The sequence below is a fragment of the Bos taurus genome, chromosome 21 (genome assembly GCF_002263795.3).
Source record: "Bos taurus isolate L1 Dominette 01449 registration number 42190680 breed Hereford chromosome 21, ARS-UCD2.0, whole genome shotgun sequence".
Lineage (NCBI taxonomy): Eukaryota > Metazoa > Chordata > Mammalia > Artiodactyla > Bovidae > Bos > Bos taurus.
This window is the reverse complement of record NC_037348.1, coordinates 67319475-67334401: the sequence shown is the minus strand read 5'-3', so window position 1 is coordinate 67334401 and position 14927 is coordinate 67319475. Positions and strand designations below refer to the sequence as shown.

General features: G+C 45.6%; 1 protein-coding gene across 3 annotated transcripts in view; it reads right to left on the bottom strand.

Annotated features, from left to right (window-relative positions):
• The window catches only part of RCOR1 (REST corepressor 1), a 117554-nt gene extending 103812 nt beyond the window's left edge, over positions 1-13742 (bottom strand). For all 3 annotated transcript variants that reach the window (XM_024982173.2, XM_059879371.1, XM_059879370.1), the window contains exons 1-2: positions 13203-13742; positions 13063-13122 (exon numbers count right to left, since the gene is read on the bottom strand). In XM_024982173.2, the coding sequence (XP_024837941.1) occupies positions 13063-13122; positions 13203-13506 (364 nt within the window). In that variant the 5' untranslated portion in view covers positions 13507-13742. The remainder of the gene's footprint in view (positions 1-13062; positions 13123-13202) is intronic.
• Between the last annotated feature and the right edge of the window lie 1185 nt (positions 13743-14927).

The following is a 14927-nucleotide window of genomic DNA, read 5'->3' as shown; positions in this document are numbered from 1 at the left end:
CTAAGGTCTCTGGCTCCATGCTGCCCAACAGCATGGGAAATGCCCCGCTCTGCGCTCCGACACAGCAGCCAGGGGCCACGTGCTTGGAATGATGTGGTTAGCGCGACAGAAGTGCATTTTCAGTTTGATTTTATTTAATAAATTTAAATAATTATAGATTACTAGTGGCTACGTTACTGGACAGCACAGCTTAAAACAATTTAAAAGGAAATCTGGATTGAAATTTTCAGAAAGATTAACATTTTCAAAATAACAGTTTTATAGTTTTAAACTTCATAGTTTACTATTAATTTTTAAATTAGTAAACATTATAAACTCATAAACACAGGAAAACCCCTATTTTCAAGACTTGGCTCAAAGAACTACTTCACCTACAACTTCTTCCTGGTTTCTTCAATCACCAAGCCCCAAGTAAGGTGACCCTCCCCCCGCCCCACTGTGCTGCGTAGCGCCCTCTGTCATCAGCAATGTGCAGGGGGAGGGGGAAGTAACCACTTAACAGACTTGAGATTTTCTCTTGGGGTGATGAAAACATTCTGGAACTAGATGGTGTGGTGGTAGTTGCACAACAACGTTAAGTGTCCTAAATGCCACTAAATTACTGACTTCACAATGGTTACTCTGGGGATGCCTTGGCAACCCAAGGCTTAGGACTCTGTGCTCTCAATGCTCAGGGCCCAGGTCTGATTCCTAGTCTGGGGACGAAGGTCCCACAAGCAGTGCAGTGTGGCCAAATAAATAAACAAACAATTTTTTAAAAGGTTAATTTTATGTTATATGAAAGTGAAAGTGTTTTAGTCACTCAGTCATGTCCATCTCCTTGGGATCCCATGGCCTGTAGCCCGCCAGGCTCCTCTGTCCATGGGGATTCTCCAGGCAAGAATACTGGAGGAGTAGGTAGCTATTTCCTTCTCCAGGGGATCTTCCTGACCCAGGGATGGAACCCAGGTCTCCTGCACAGCAGGCAGATTCCTTGCCATCTGAGTCACCAGGGAAGCCCCATGTTGTATGAAATTCACCTTGGGAAAAAAAAGTGTAAGAATGTATCTAAGATGTATATCTAACTCACACAACTTCATTATTAAATAAGCACCTAAAACAGGCAACGCCAGGTTTTAAATGCAACTTTAAAGCTCACTTTTTCCCTTAGGTTTCCATTTTTTAAGTAAACTTGGTTCTTAGTTATCAACTGTCCACTACAAAATGCCTATTCGAGCAAAGTCAATCAGTGCACACAAGTGCTCTTATTAAATGCAGAACCACATTCAGCTATGTCAAGTGAGAAAGATAAACCTTAGATATTAACAGAATTGGTGGCTCAGAACACTCAGAAAGCAGAAGTGCATGACACCATGAAGACTTCACGGGACCGCCTGAGATCAGACTAGCAAGCCTTACCCTTCCCGTCTTACGATCCTGCTCCCGCACGTGCACGCTAAGTCTGAAAGCAGACAAGTCCCAGCCCAGAAGCTTCTGTGCCAGTAAAACAGGATGTGCAGCCTTTAGTAAGTGTGTGTGTGTGTGTGTGTGTGAAACAGCATAGAAAGACCCCGAGTTCAAGTGAACAGAATGTTTAACCAATCCCAAAATTTTAATTAACCTTTTCAAACATAAAGAAGGCCAGAAGGGACTATTTGCTGGTCACTAGATGCAACTGCTGAAGACAAGCACAGCCAGACTCCTGGGCAGAGGCTCACCCAGTCCCCCGAGGCAAGCCTTGGTTTCTGGGCAGACAGAAGCTAGTCCTCAGTTAACCTTATGATCAAACCAACCATGGCAAACCTCACATTTAAGTCAATCAGAATAAAGCTTACAATTTTCTGTAAGTATACTCTGGTCTTTGAAAAACAGAACACAATTCGCTAATAACACTAAGAAATACATACATCAGGGTTATTTCAGGGGAGAGAGGCAGTTAGTTTGGTTTTCGTTTTTTTGATGGGGGAGGAGATTGGGAATAATATACAAGGAAGGAGAATTAGTTGCTGAACATACTAACCAGATAGTTGTACAGGTGAAACCAATGGCTTTTAAAAATACTCTTAGATATTTTAATGTGTGTGTTTTTTCACACTTTATTCAAGACATGGTTCTTAAACTCATCCCACAGCTCAAGTTCAATGTGAACCTGCAGAAAAACATATGGGGAGGGGGGAAAATAGATATTTAAATGTTATACTCTCATCTGTTAAACTCAAAGGTAACCAACATAACACGGTCCTTTGTAACCTTAAGTCATCCAATCACAAAAAATCACTCCCCTCAAAAAACAACTGTTTTACACTCTGAAAATGACTATTTCAACATACGTGCAAGAGTAAAGCAACTCATTCCAATTCACCTCAGTCAACCAAGCCAGACACCTCCCATTTCATTTGTGCTTTCATTGAGAAGAGGAGAAGGAATGCAACTGGGCACGAATCAGGCTCTGGCCACCCCACACAAAAATCTCCACAATACCTGGGACCACGTGCAAACAACTAAGCAATTGATCCAATAAAGTGCTGCTCTAAGTGGTTTTTCTTAAGAGACGATTTCTGGCTAAGTCTCCCTGAAATACACTAGATTGCAGTCCAACTGCAACTTATCTTAGTGGTATCCTGGTATTTTTCCTTCCTTAGCAATATACAAAATAATGATGCTTCTGACAACAGATGGCATCTTAGAATGGGTTACCTTGGGCAGGTTACTAGGGTGAACCATAACAGTAAACCTCTCTGCCTCTGTTTCCTCATATGGAAAATGGTGATAACAACTTTATCTGATGTGATTGTTGTGATTGTTAAGTTAAATTATTAATGAAGTATTCAAACCAGTCTGCACACAGCAAACACTACACTAACCTGGCACTGACATTATTCCTTCAAGGGTTTTCTGTTGTGATGACAAGTGGCACCACACCACTCACCCACTCCCTCACAATCAGTGACAAAACCGTAAGACAGCTGAACTGGGTTTTAGTCCACAGCACATTCACCTTTTATGGAAAAATAACTGACCACCATGGAAACTAAAGTTATGACTTTAATCTCTAACTCAGCTCAGTTCAGTCACTCAGTCGTGTCCGACTCTTTGTGACCCCATGGACTGCAGCACGCCAGGCCTCCCTGTCCATCACCAACTCCCGGAGTTCACCCAAACCCATGTCCATTGAGTCGGTGATGCCATCCATCCATCTCGTCCTCTGTCATCCCCTTCTCCTGCCTTCAATCTTTCCCAGCATCAGGGTCTTTTCACATGAGTCAGCTCTTCGCATCAGGTGGCCAAAGTATTGGAGTTTCAGCTTCAACATCAGTCCTACCAATGAACACCCAGGACTGATCTCCTTTAGGATGGACTAGTTGGATCTCCTTGCAGTCCAAGAGACTCTCAAGAATCTTGAACACCACAGTTCAAAAGCATTAATTCTTCAGCGCTCAGCTTTCTTTATAGTTCAACTCTCACATCCATACATGACCACTGGAAAAACCATAGCTTTGACTAGATGGACCTTTGCTGACAAAGTAATGTCTCTGCTTTTCAATATGCTGTCTAGGTTGGTCATAACTTTCCTTCCAAGGAGTAAGCATCTTTTAATTTCATGGCTGTAATCACCATCTGCAGCAATTTTGGAGCCCAAAAAAATAGTCATCAACTGTTTCCACTGTTTCCCCATTTATTTGCCATGAAGTGATGGGACTGGATGCCATGATCGTAGTTTTCTGAATGTTGAGCTTTAAGCCAACTTTTTCACTCTCTTCTTTCACTTTCATCAAGAGGCTTTTTAGTTCCTCTTCACTTTCTGCCATAAGGGTGGTGTCATCTGATATCTGAGGTCATTGCTATTTCTCCCTGCAATCTTGATTCCAGCTGTGCATCTTCCAGCCCAGCGTTTCTCATGATGTACTCTGCATATAAGGTAAATAAGCAGGGTGACAATATGCAGCCTTGACGTACTCCTTTTCCTATTTGGAACCAGTCTGTTGTTCCATGTCCAGTTCTAACTGTTGCTTCCTGATCTGCATATAGGTTTCTCAAGAGGCAGGTCAGGGGGTCTGGTATTCCCATCTCCTTCAGAATATTCCACAGTTTATTGTGATCCACACAGTCAAAGGCTTTGGCATAGTCAATAAAGCAGAAATAGATGTTTTTCTGGAACTCTCTTGCTTTTTCCATGATCCAGCGGATGTTGGCAATTTGATCTCTGGTTCCTCTGCCTTTTCTAAAACCAGCTTGAACATCTGGAAGTTCACAGTTCACGTATTGCTGAAGCTTGGCTTGGAGAATTTTGAACATTACTAGCGTGTGAGATGAGTGCAATTGTGCAGTAATTTGAGCATTCTTTGGCATTGCCTTTCTTTGGCGTTGGAATGAAAACTGACCTTTTTGAGTCCTGTGGCCACTGCGGAGTTTTTCAAATTTGCTGGCATATTGAGTGCAGCACTTTCACAGCATCATCTTTCAGGATTTGAAATAGCTCAACTGGAATTCCATCACCTCCACTAGCTTTGTTCATAGTGATGCTGCCTAAGGCCCACTTGACTTCACAAGTCACTATGAACAAAGCTAGTATGCTATTAAAACTAGCTGTAAAAACTAAAATTTCTGCTGTTGAACAGAAATTAAATCAGAGCTTTTCAAGTCATCCAGCGCTATAATTTAGGTCAGTTGGTTAGTAATTAGTACACCAAATTAACTGAAGAAAGTTGCAACATAACAAAAAAAGACGTATCAAATTCTCAGTGGCAATCATCTTAGACACCAGGAGTCCTAGTGACAATGGGTAAGAAGCTATGTACCAAGTCCAGTCTCTGAGCAGAAATATATCCAACCAGGGATATGTTTTTATTCCTTTCTGAAAAGAAACTCCATCAACTCCCACACTAGAGAGAAAAACAACAACAAAAACTTTACAACTCTACAACCCTAAGAAAGGATCAGTATCCAAATATACAAAGAGCACACACAAATCAGTAAGAAAAAGAACACCCTACAGAAAAGCAGCAAAAGATATATACACAGAGGGAAACCAGGTAGCTGAAAAAACACATAAAAGCACACTTGACCTCACCAGTAATTAGAAAAATGCCAACACAGACTACAAAAAGATAGCACTGCAAAAAGTTAACAAGCCTAACACCTTAGTGAAAATTGAATGAAGGAAAGGAATTTTCTGTGCCTGTTAGAGGAATATGCACAAATAATTCCATTTACAAAAATACTTTGACAATAACAAAACATACCGCTTTTCATACTAAGTATGTACTCAAGGACAAAAACAGGCACAGGGATTCTGATGACCTTGAGAGCCTGCCACTCAGACTTCTCTTCAAGAGAGAGAGCGCTGAGAGGAGTGTAAGTAGCTGACAGTCCCAGCTGCCCAGCAGCTTCGGGATCCACTGCAGCACGCTGCATGCTAACTCCAGGCCAACGCCAGAACGCAGCCGGTTTTCTAGAGAAGGCCCAGTCCTGCCCAACACACTCTAACAAAGCACCTTTGCTCTGGCTGCACTGCAATCTTAGGCTCCTGGATCTCATCATCTATCACCCTTCCTTCTGCTTTCCTTCACAGGTGTCACATTTGCATCCAACCTGAAGGCTCTGCTGCCTCACCTTCTTCCCTCCTGTGGTCTCAGGCATTTACACCTATGAAACTCCTACACAAGAGTTTCATGTCCATCGAGTCGGTGATGCCAGCCAACCATCTCACCCTCTGTCATCCCCTTTTCCTTCTGCCCTCAATCTTTCCCAATATCAGGGTCTTTTTCCAGTAAGTTGGCTCTATGCCTCAGCTGGTCAAAGTACTGGAGCTTCAGCATCAGTCTTTCCAAAGGATATTCAGGGATGATTTCCTTTAGGATTGACTGGTTTGATCTCCTTGCAGTCCATGGGACTATCAAGAGTCTTCTCTAGCACCACAGTTCGCAAGCATCAATTCTTCCACATTGAGCCTTATGATTCAACTCTCACATCTGTATGTGATTACTGGAAAAACCATAGCTTTGACTATATGGACCTTTGTCAGCAAAGTGATGTCTCTGCTTTTTAATATGCTGTCTAGGTTTGTCATAGCTTTTCTTCCAAGGAGTAAGCATGTTTTAATTTTATGACAGCAGTCACTGCTGACAGTGATTTCGGCGCCCAAAAGAAAATCTGCCACTGCTTCCATTTTTTCCCCTTCCATTGGCCAGTAAGTGATGGGACCAGATGCCATGATCTTAGTTTTTTTTAATGTTGAGTTTCAAACCAGCTTTTTCTCTCTGCTCTTTCACCCTCATCAAGAGGCTCCTTAGTTCCTCTTCACTTCCTGCCATTAGAGTTTTATCATCAGCATATCTGAGGTTGTTGATATTTCTCCTGGCAGTCTTGATTCCAGCTCGTGAGTTATCCAGCCCGGCATTTCACATGATGCACTCTGCATATAAGTTAAATAAGCAGGGTGACAATATACAGCCTTGTCATACTCCTGTCCCAATTTTGAACCAGTCATTCCATGTCCAGTTCTAACTGTTGCTTCTTGACCTACATACACGTTTCTTAAGAGACAAGTAAAATGGTCTGGTATTCCCACCTCTAAGAATTGTCCAGTTTGTTGTGATCTACACAGTCAAAGGCTTTAGCATAGTCAATGAAGCAAAAGAATATGTTTTTCTGGAAATCCCTTGCTTTCTCCATGATCCAACAAATGTTGGCAACTTGATCTCTGGTTCCTCTGCCTCTTTGAAACACAGCTTATACATCTGGAAGTTCTCAGACCATGTGCTGCAGAAGCCTAACTTGAAGGATTTTGAGCATTGCTTTGCTAGCATTGAGCACAACTGTATGGAAGTCTGAACATTCTTTGGTATTGCCCTTCTTTGGGCTTAGAATGAAAAGTAACCTTTTCCAGTCCTAAGTTTTCCAAATTTGCTGACATATTAAGTGCAGCACTTTAACAGCATCATCTTTTAGGATTTTAAACAGCTCAGTTGGAATTCCGTCACCTCCACTACCTTTATCTAAAATTACACACACATGTTATTGTACCCAGAACAAGGCTGTAAAACAATAAAATTTGGTATCACACGCCTCAAACCTACCTGGAGATGCTTTTAATGACTGAAAGACAAATACAAGTCACTTTGTCTCTGCAGGCCTCACCTTCCTCATCTAGAAGACAGGAAGGCTGCACTGAGTGAACACTACAATTTTCTCTCTCACTGCTCTGAGGGAGAGAAAATCCAGAAACTTCAAAGAATTATGTCTAGCATGCAATTTTTACAGGATCCTCATATTAAATAAAGAATATGACTAACTTAAACAAAAAGAAAGAAAAAACAAAATTTGACTTATTTGAAAAAAAGTAGGCGTTTTAGGGTTTACTATCAACATTTCACTTAAATGGCATTTTAATTTTACTTAAAAATATTTATCTCAAACATTTTATCAAAACACTTTTTATCACATTAAAACATTCTATTTTATATTTTTAAAAACATTCTATTTTATATTTTTAAAAAATCAACAATAAAAAACATAAAACTCAACTAGAAGATATATGTATTGTTTGATATATGTATTAGTAAAATTTCCAGAACATAAAACAGAAACTGTTAAATTACAACCATTATCCCTAATCAATCCTAGGTGACACGTATTTTCCGTACTTGCTATTTGAGGCTGTAGAGGTGACTCAGCCCAGTTACTGAGCTGGCACTCAATCCCCATTATTGCCTCAGTTGGGCCTTTACTGCTGTTCCAAAGACTCCCTCTACGGCAAGGTTTTTCCAGCTCTGTTTTAATGTAAATCCCACGGAACACATCCTCCTTAGCAAAGATCGCTGTTTTCTATCAGAGTAAGGGGACAAATAGAAGCCTTATTTCTTACTTTAACATTATGCATGGAACCTCTAAAGAAAGGCTCAGAAGAAAGTGAGGGCTAAATTATAAATTAAGTATAACAATCGATATAGCAGAGAGTAAAATATAAAAAGTAAAATAAACTGGGGAAGAATACAGTAATTTGGATAGACTTCGATGTTTCATTTCCAAAGACTAAGATTTTTGTCAATTAAACTGCCCTATAGAACCATAGAAGTTTATAACACTAAAGAAACTAGGTTTCTTACAGTAAGCCTAGGGAAAAAAAGAAAAAGAAGGAGGAAACGAAAAAGGAATAAGCCTAAGGCTTCCCTGGTGGCTCAGTGGTAAAGAATCCACCTGCCATTGCAGGAGACACAGGTTCAGTCTCTGATGTGGGAAGATCCCACCTGCTGCAGAGCAACTAAGTCGGCGCACCACGACTACCGAGCCATGCATGCTCTGGAGCTAGGAGCAGCAACTACGAACCCACACGCTCAGCTACCGAAGCCCGGGTGCCCTAGAGCCCCTGCTGCTCAGCAAGAGAGCAGCCTCCATTCACAGCAACTAGAGAAAAGCCCAGGCAGCAACGAAGACCCAGAGAGCCTAAACAAACGAATAAAAATATTTTAAAAAAAGAAAAGAGTAAGCTTACATTTCTTCAGTACCAATGACTTTCAACACTGCTTTTAAAACAACTCTGCTCTGATGAGCCTCCACCAACTAACCTTTGGATCACACCTAAGGAAGTACTCATCACCCAAGGAAGTACAGCAGCAGCAGAACCTCACTTCAATATTAACTCTCAAAGACAAGAACTTGAGAATTGAGAGTAAAAACTCCCTGACTCAGAACACAGTTAATGTGTACTTCACTTTGGCCCAGGGATGGACTCAACGTTTCTTTCATACTACCCTGAAACTTGAGCTGAACAGGGCTATCTATTCCCTCTGGATCTCTGTGTACTTTTCTGCTATAAAAATGTTTTGGACTAGTTCTCTCTCCCAGCAAAGGGTATTTACCTAAATTGCAGCAGGTACTGTAACTTAAAAGCAATCATCTTCAAGTATCTTTGAATGCATAATTCGCATTCAAATCTACAGCTTCATTAATAATCCAGCCTTACCTTTGCAGTAAAGCAGGCAACGCAAGGACCACTACTTGGCAACTAAGTCCTTCAAATGATAACTAAATTAAGACAGCAGAAAATGTTTGCTTAGCATTTGCTGAGTGCCAGGCACTGCACTGGACATTTTACATGTATTAACTCAGTTAATTTCTTTTCTTGAGGAAGAAGTTCCATTACCTCTACTTTACAGATGAAAGGAAAAATAAAGAAACCTGCCCAGGGCTGAAACACAATTGTCAAGAGGCACTGCCAAGATCTGAACTTGGGTTTGATGGTTCTCACAACCCAAGCTCACAGTCTGCTCTATGTTGCTTCTGAAAGAAGCCTGAAATTAAAAAGATGACTGTAACTGACATAATCACAGGCCACAGTGATGAAAGAACCTGATTCACAATGCAGGAAACAGAGGCTCCTGAGATAAAATGACCAGCCTGACCTTTTTAAACCACCTTCTTAATCACAGAGACAAGGCACTAGACCTCCCGAGAGACAGCTCTAGGCGCCTCCTACTGCACTGCATCACAAAGGGGATCACACACAGGACTTCTCATTACCCTCACCTCTCATCTGGGTAAACACTGCCTCCAAGTATGCCTCCACCATGAAGGCTTCACCATAACCTATGAATTTTTGGATATCTATAAAATTTATTTTTACAATGAAACTAAAGCAAAGCAAATAATGTGTTCAAAGAGGAAGACAGAATCACCACCAAAAAGAAATGAAAAGCAGGTCAAGATACCCTAAATAGTTCAGGAAAACTATTCTACATTTTATTAATATAAGTCAACTCTGAAAGTGACAGTTGAACCAATGACAACCACAAATTTTCTAATCTGATTAAATATATTGGATTCAATGTTCCAAATACAGGTTGCATGTTTAAAGAGCCATTACCTCAAAAAAATTTACCATTAACATTTCCTCTTCTGTAAGAGTCTTAATTTTACTATTAGTGTACTGTGATCACTAACTCGGAGAGAAGTTGACAATAACAACACATGCTTCAGAAAACAAAGAACTTGAGTCAATCTTAAAATCCTGCCACTGTGTTCCTCTAGTTAGAAGACAACAAAGAGGAAGAGTACCAAACAAGGGATCAAAGAAACCCGGAGGCTACCGCTTCTTCCTCTGCACGTTTCTTGGTAAGACCATGGAATTACTTACATTTTTGTATAGAAGAACACTACCAGTTTCAAAATAAATTATGTTTTGCAAATGCAGGAAATAACTGACCAGAGGAAGGCTAGCATAAGCACTCTTCCCTCTTGTTTACTGTATGTTTATTAAATTCTAAAAGAATCCAAAGCCAACTCAGCATACGACATGGCATAAAGTATGAAATAGAGTATGGACAGTCTGGACCCCACACAGGAACAAAGACAAAGTTAAATATATGAAACTCCATTCTGGTCTTTGTTTTTAAACCTACCTGATAAAACTTGTTCACCGTTATAAACAAAGATGTTATTTTAACTACCAAGTTCTGATCCAGTGGTCCAGTTTAGGTCTTAATTAGGTAATAAGACATGAATCAGCATTTTAGGATGGCCACTCGCGGTCCACTTTGCTCACCATGTGTGAGGGGTGACAGAAATGCACCTTCCCTGGGCTCTACAGGGGATTTCAAGAGGATCTAGTTTCCACCATTTGTTCTTAAAGCTAAATAGGGTCAAGTTAGGAGACTGTGGGTAAACAAAACCTGACCTTAAAAAAAAAAAAAATCAACATTCTTCCACTCATACATCTTTACAGATAGGTTTTTCTGTTTTTTTTTTTTAAAGTGGCTTCCTGATGAGTTTCACATTCACTAGTCTGTTCATATGGTGGTAAAAATAAATAAACAAACATGCATTCAAAACTCAGGAAGAGAAAAAGAAAAAGCAGTAACAATCACAATCTCAATTCCATATTATTCCTAACTTGTACTCGTGGAAAAAAACTAAATCCAGACCTAAAAAAAAATGTGCTTGACATGCAACAAAACTGGTGTGTCATTTCTATTCCAAAATGGAAGTCTCCCCTTCCCTTAGATTTTAAGTTAAATGAGAACACATCTTTTAAATAAATAAATACGTAGTAAAAAGTAAAATCCTACAATTTCCAGCCATGCCTAGGAATTTGTCCCACTGCTCAGAATAGCAAAACAAGGCTTCAAATTATTTTACATCAGTTAGATTCCTTTCCAGATTAAAACAAACACAAAATAGGAAATGTTAACGCCAAGAGCCAATCAACTGACAGTAAGACCATACAGCAAGACATTTGCAGCGTTTCACTATTTAGAATGGCAGGTCTCTGACAAATTTATGCTTGCCCTTAGTCCACCAAAACTGCAAGGACAGCTCAAAATATGATCCTACTACACGTGCTGCTTCAAAGAGAACAACTCCGAAGAAGTCTGCCTCATTCCTAACAATGCAGAGCTAGGCGTCAACATTTAGAACAATATCAGAAATCTAATTCTCGCTGCTGCCATCAAATATGTACTTATCTTTAGTCACAGCCAACATATTTAAACAAAGCTTTCAAAATAAATGTAACCAAAATGTACCCCAAAACTGACCAACTTACTAAAAGATGTGTACAAGTTGATATTTTTTAAAAATATGTGGGGGAAACTTGGTGAAGAGCTTTGCTTTATGGCCTGTGTATTAAAACAAAGATGGACTTGACCTACAAAATGAAGATAGGGTCAACTGTAACCAAAAAACAGTATGCTTCCCCTGGTGGCCAACCGAGGAATGGAGAAGGCATGCACAGGGGAGAAGCAGCCTGGCCTGGGAGTCCCATCCTGTCGCTCTTATAAATGAGAAGTGACGACCAAAAAAGGAAGAGGTGGGGGAAGGGGAAACTATAGGAAGACTAACCGAAGTTTAAAAGGAATACAAACCTGGGCGTCAGACTACAGATACTCTAAGAGATTTAAATCATCAACAGACCAAAACTGTAGAAAGCAAATGTGGGAAAGGTCATTTATTTCCAGAGAACCCAACAGCTCACTTAGGGATGCCTACGTATCTTCACTTCAAAGAACACCCAGAGTTTCATACCTTAATAACAGCTTAAGAGCAATCGCCTTTTTCAAGGGCTAGATCCTTGCAATTTTCTGCAGTCTTGTTTCCAAGGAAAAAGCATTTATGCATTTATTCTCTCAAATAAACTCGTTGTGTAACCTACATAGAGAACCACCAGTTCTAAAGCCCTCCAACCAGGAGGACTGTTAACTCCAGTTCCACAAGGTTCTCTTTCGAATTTGATTTCTGAAATAAAACCCACGTCCTTTCAAACATTTTCCACGCCAACAATCTTTAAAGACAGTCTTATACGGAGACAAGCTAGAATCTCACTGACGAATTCCTTTGTCTGGAAGGATTTTTCTGGTACTTTGAATTTGCCTGCACACAGAAGAGCAGCAAGGGTAACAAATGTTCCAAGCAAGGGGGTTGGGATGCCTTGGAGGTGTTAGGCTAAAGCTTTCTGAGGGTTCTAACCTTTCACAACCTCTTCCTTTAAAACAAAACAAACAAACAAAAAAAGGAAATTACACACACATTTACAAATAGGTCCTTAAAATCAAACTGCCGCCAGCAAGCCTCTCTTCCCCAGTCAGGCGCCCTCTGGGAAGCACACTTCTTTTACTAACTGGTTTTGGGGGGAATCTCAGGACGGGAGGGGAGTCGGGGGCAGGCAGGAGCCCGGGAGCCGGCAGGAGAGGGCACGCGGGGCAACCTTCCGCAGGGGAGAGGTGGGTCCGAGGCCGTCCCGAGCCCTGGGGCGCTCGCAGGAAGCTAAGTCTCCGGCGCGCGGCCACCCCCGCCCGGCCCCGGCGCGGCTCGCGCGGACCGGGGACGCCGGAACCCCGGGCCAGGTGGCCAGGTGTGGCCGGCGCACCGCCGCCTCGCGTCCGACCCGCCCGGGCGACCCTCGGGCCTCCCCGGGGTGGGGGGTGGGGGGTGGGGGGCCCGGCCCGCCGGCAGGACACACTGGCGCGAGCGTCTCGCCGCGGACGGCAGGACCCACATCCACAGAAAGAAAAGTTGTCCGAGGCCGTCCGCCCCCTCGGGTCGCCGGCCGGCCGGCCAGCCAGCCGGCCGGCCCGGGGCGCTACTCACCGGGGTCGAAGTCGGGCACCACCGCCTGGTACTGGGGTCCGACCCGCATGCCGCCGCCACCTGCGGGAAAAGCAGAAGGGGGCGGTCAGCGCGCGGACCGGCGGGCGGGCGCGGGGGCGGCGCGGGCGGCTGCCACCTACCGTGCTCCTCGTCGCTGGACGAGCCGGAGCTGCCTTCCTCCCAGGAGTTGCTGCTGCTGTTGCCATTGGGCGCCGCCGCCGCCGCCAAACTTTTATTCTGCCCATTATTGGGGGCGGCGGCGGCCGAGGCGGAGGCGGCGGCGGAGGCGGCGGCGACCGAGGAGGCGGCGGCGGCCGAGGCGGCGGCGGCGGCCGAGGCGGCGGCCGAAGCGGCGGCGGCGGCCGAGGCGGCCGCGCTGGACGCGTTGTTCCTCCCTCTCCGCTTCCCTGAGACCTCGGGGCCCTTCTCCACCATGGCCGGCATCGGCGGGGGGCCCGAGCCGGGCGAAAGTGACGGGGGACCCCGCGGCTCCTGAGGAGGCGGGGGTGGGGGTGGGGGGTGCGCCGGGCCGGGGGAGGGGGTGCGGGCGGGCGCGGCCGGAGCCTGCGGGCGCGAGTTGGGGCTGAGGCGGCCCTGGCGGGCGGAGCGCGGAGCCGCTTCAGGCCCCCCGGCGCCGAGCCCAGCGCAACTTTCGCTCTCCTCGCCGCCCGCACTTCACTGGCTCTAACTACTCCGGGAGCAGCGAGCGGGAGGGGAGGGGGGCGGGGCCTGAGCCAGCAGTGAGGTGAGGCGGGGGGGAAAGCCGCGCGCAGCCCAACCCGGCGCGGGGAGGGAGTGGCTCCGCCCCCCGCGCGCCCCCATTGGCTCTCGTGCGATTTGGACGGCGAGCGGCAGCCCAGTTGGCTGCGCGCAGCCGTCCGTCCGAGGGGCCGGGGCGGGAGAGCGGGGAGGGGGGTGGCGCCAGGCTTCCGTTGGTCAGGTTCGGTTGACGCGTATCGCCCGCTGTACGTGGTTTGAGGTTTGCCGTCTCTCTACGCCCCATGATCCATCTCTCTAGGCAATAGCGAGGAGTTAGCCGCCCTCCCCGCCCCCTCCTTCTGCCGGCACCCCCCCGCCCCGCTTCCCCTGAGCGCACCCCCACCCCCACCCCGCGGCCCCGGCCCCTGCGTTCCCCGGAGGGCTCCGCCGAGAGCCCCACCGGTTTCCTGAAGGGAAACACGCGCGACGCAAGAGAGGAGACCGAAGGCGAGGTCGGGACTACTTTCCCCCTCGCGCGGAGGACTACCTCTCGCAGTTTGAATGGGTTCTTATACAAAGAAGGGAAACTAATTGGAAGAAACTAATTGCGGCCCCGCGGTTCCCACGGGGTTTTGGGGGGTGCCTCAGCGCTGGGGGCAGCGCCGGTGCCGGGGGACAGAGTTCCCAGGTGGCAGTGTCTCCTGGAGTCGGAGGAGGCAGTGTGGGAGCTCGGGGTGCGGGGTGGGGTTTTGGTGGGGCTTTCTGCTAATTGGGGGGTGCGGGAGACGTTGGAAGTCGCCTCAATCGCCCGAGTTTCGGGGCGCCGCCGCGCCTGCGAGGCCGGAGGATAGGGTCCTGAGCTGGGGCGCTGCCCGGACGCAGAGTCGGGGCGCGGGGTGGGGGGGTCCCCCTGCCACCCCAGATGGCCGTTTGGAGAGCTGTGAAGGGGCCGAATTGTCCCCGGGGGGGGGGGGAGGGGAGCCCTTAGAAAACGGGGACGGGGGGCTTACAGAAACGGGCTGGGGGGTCCAAGAAGGGTAAAGGGGGCAGTAGCCGTTTTCATCCCAAGCCCTCGGTAGGGGGAGGAGGGTCAACTTCCTCCGAGGCAAGAGCCACTTTTCCGGATCTGCCGCCTGCCCGGCCTCCGCCGCTCCACCCTGGGCACC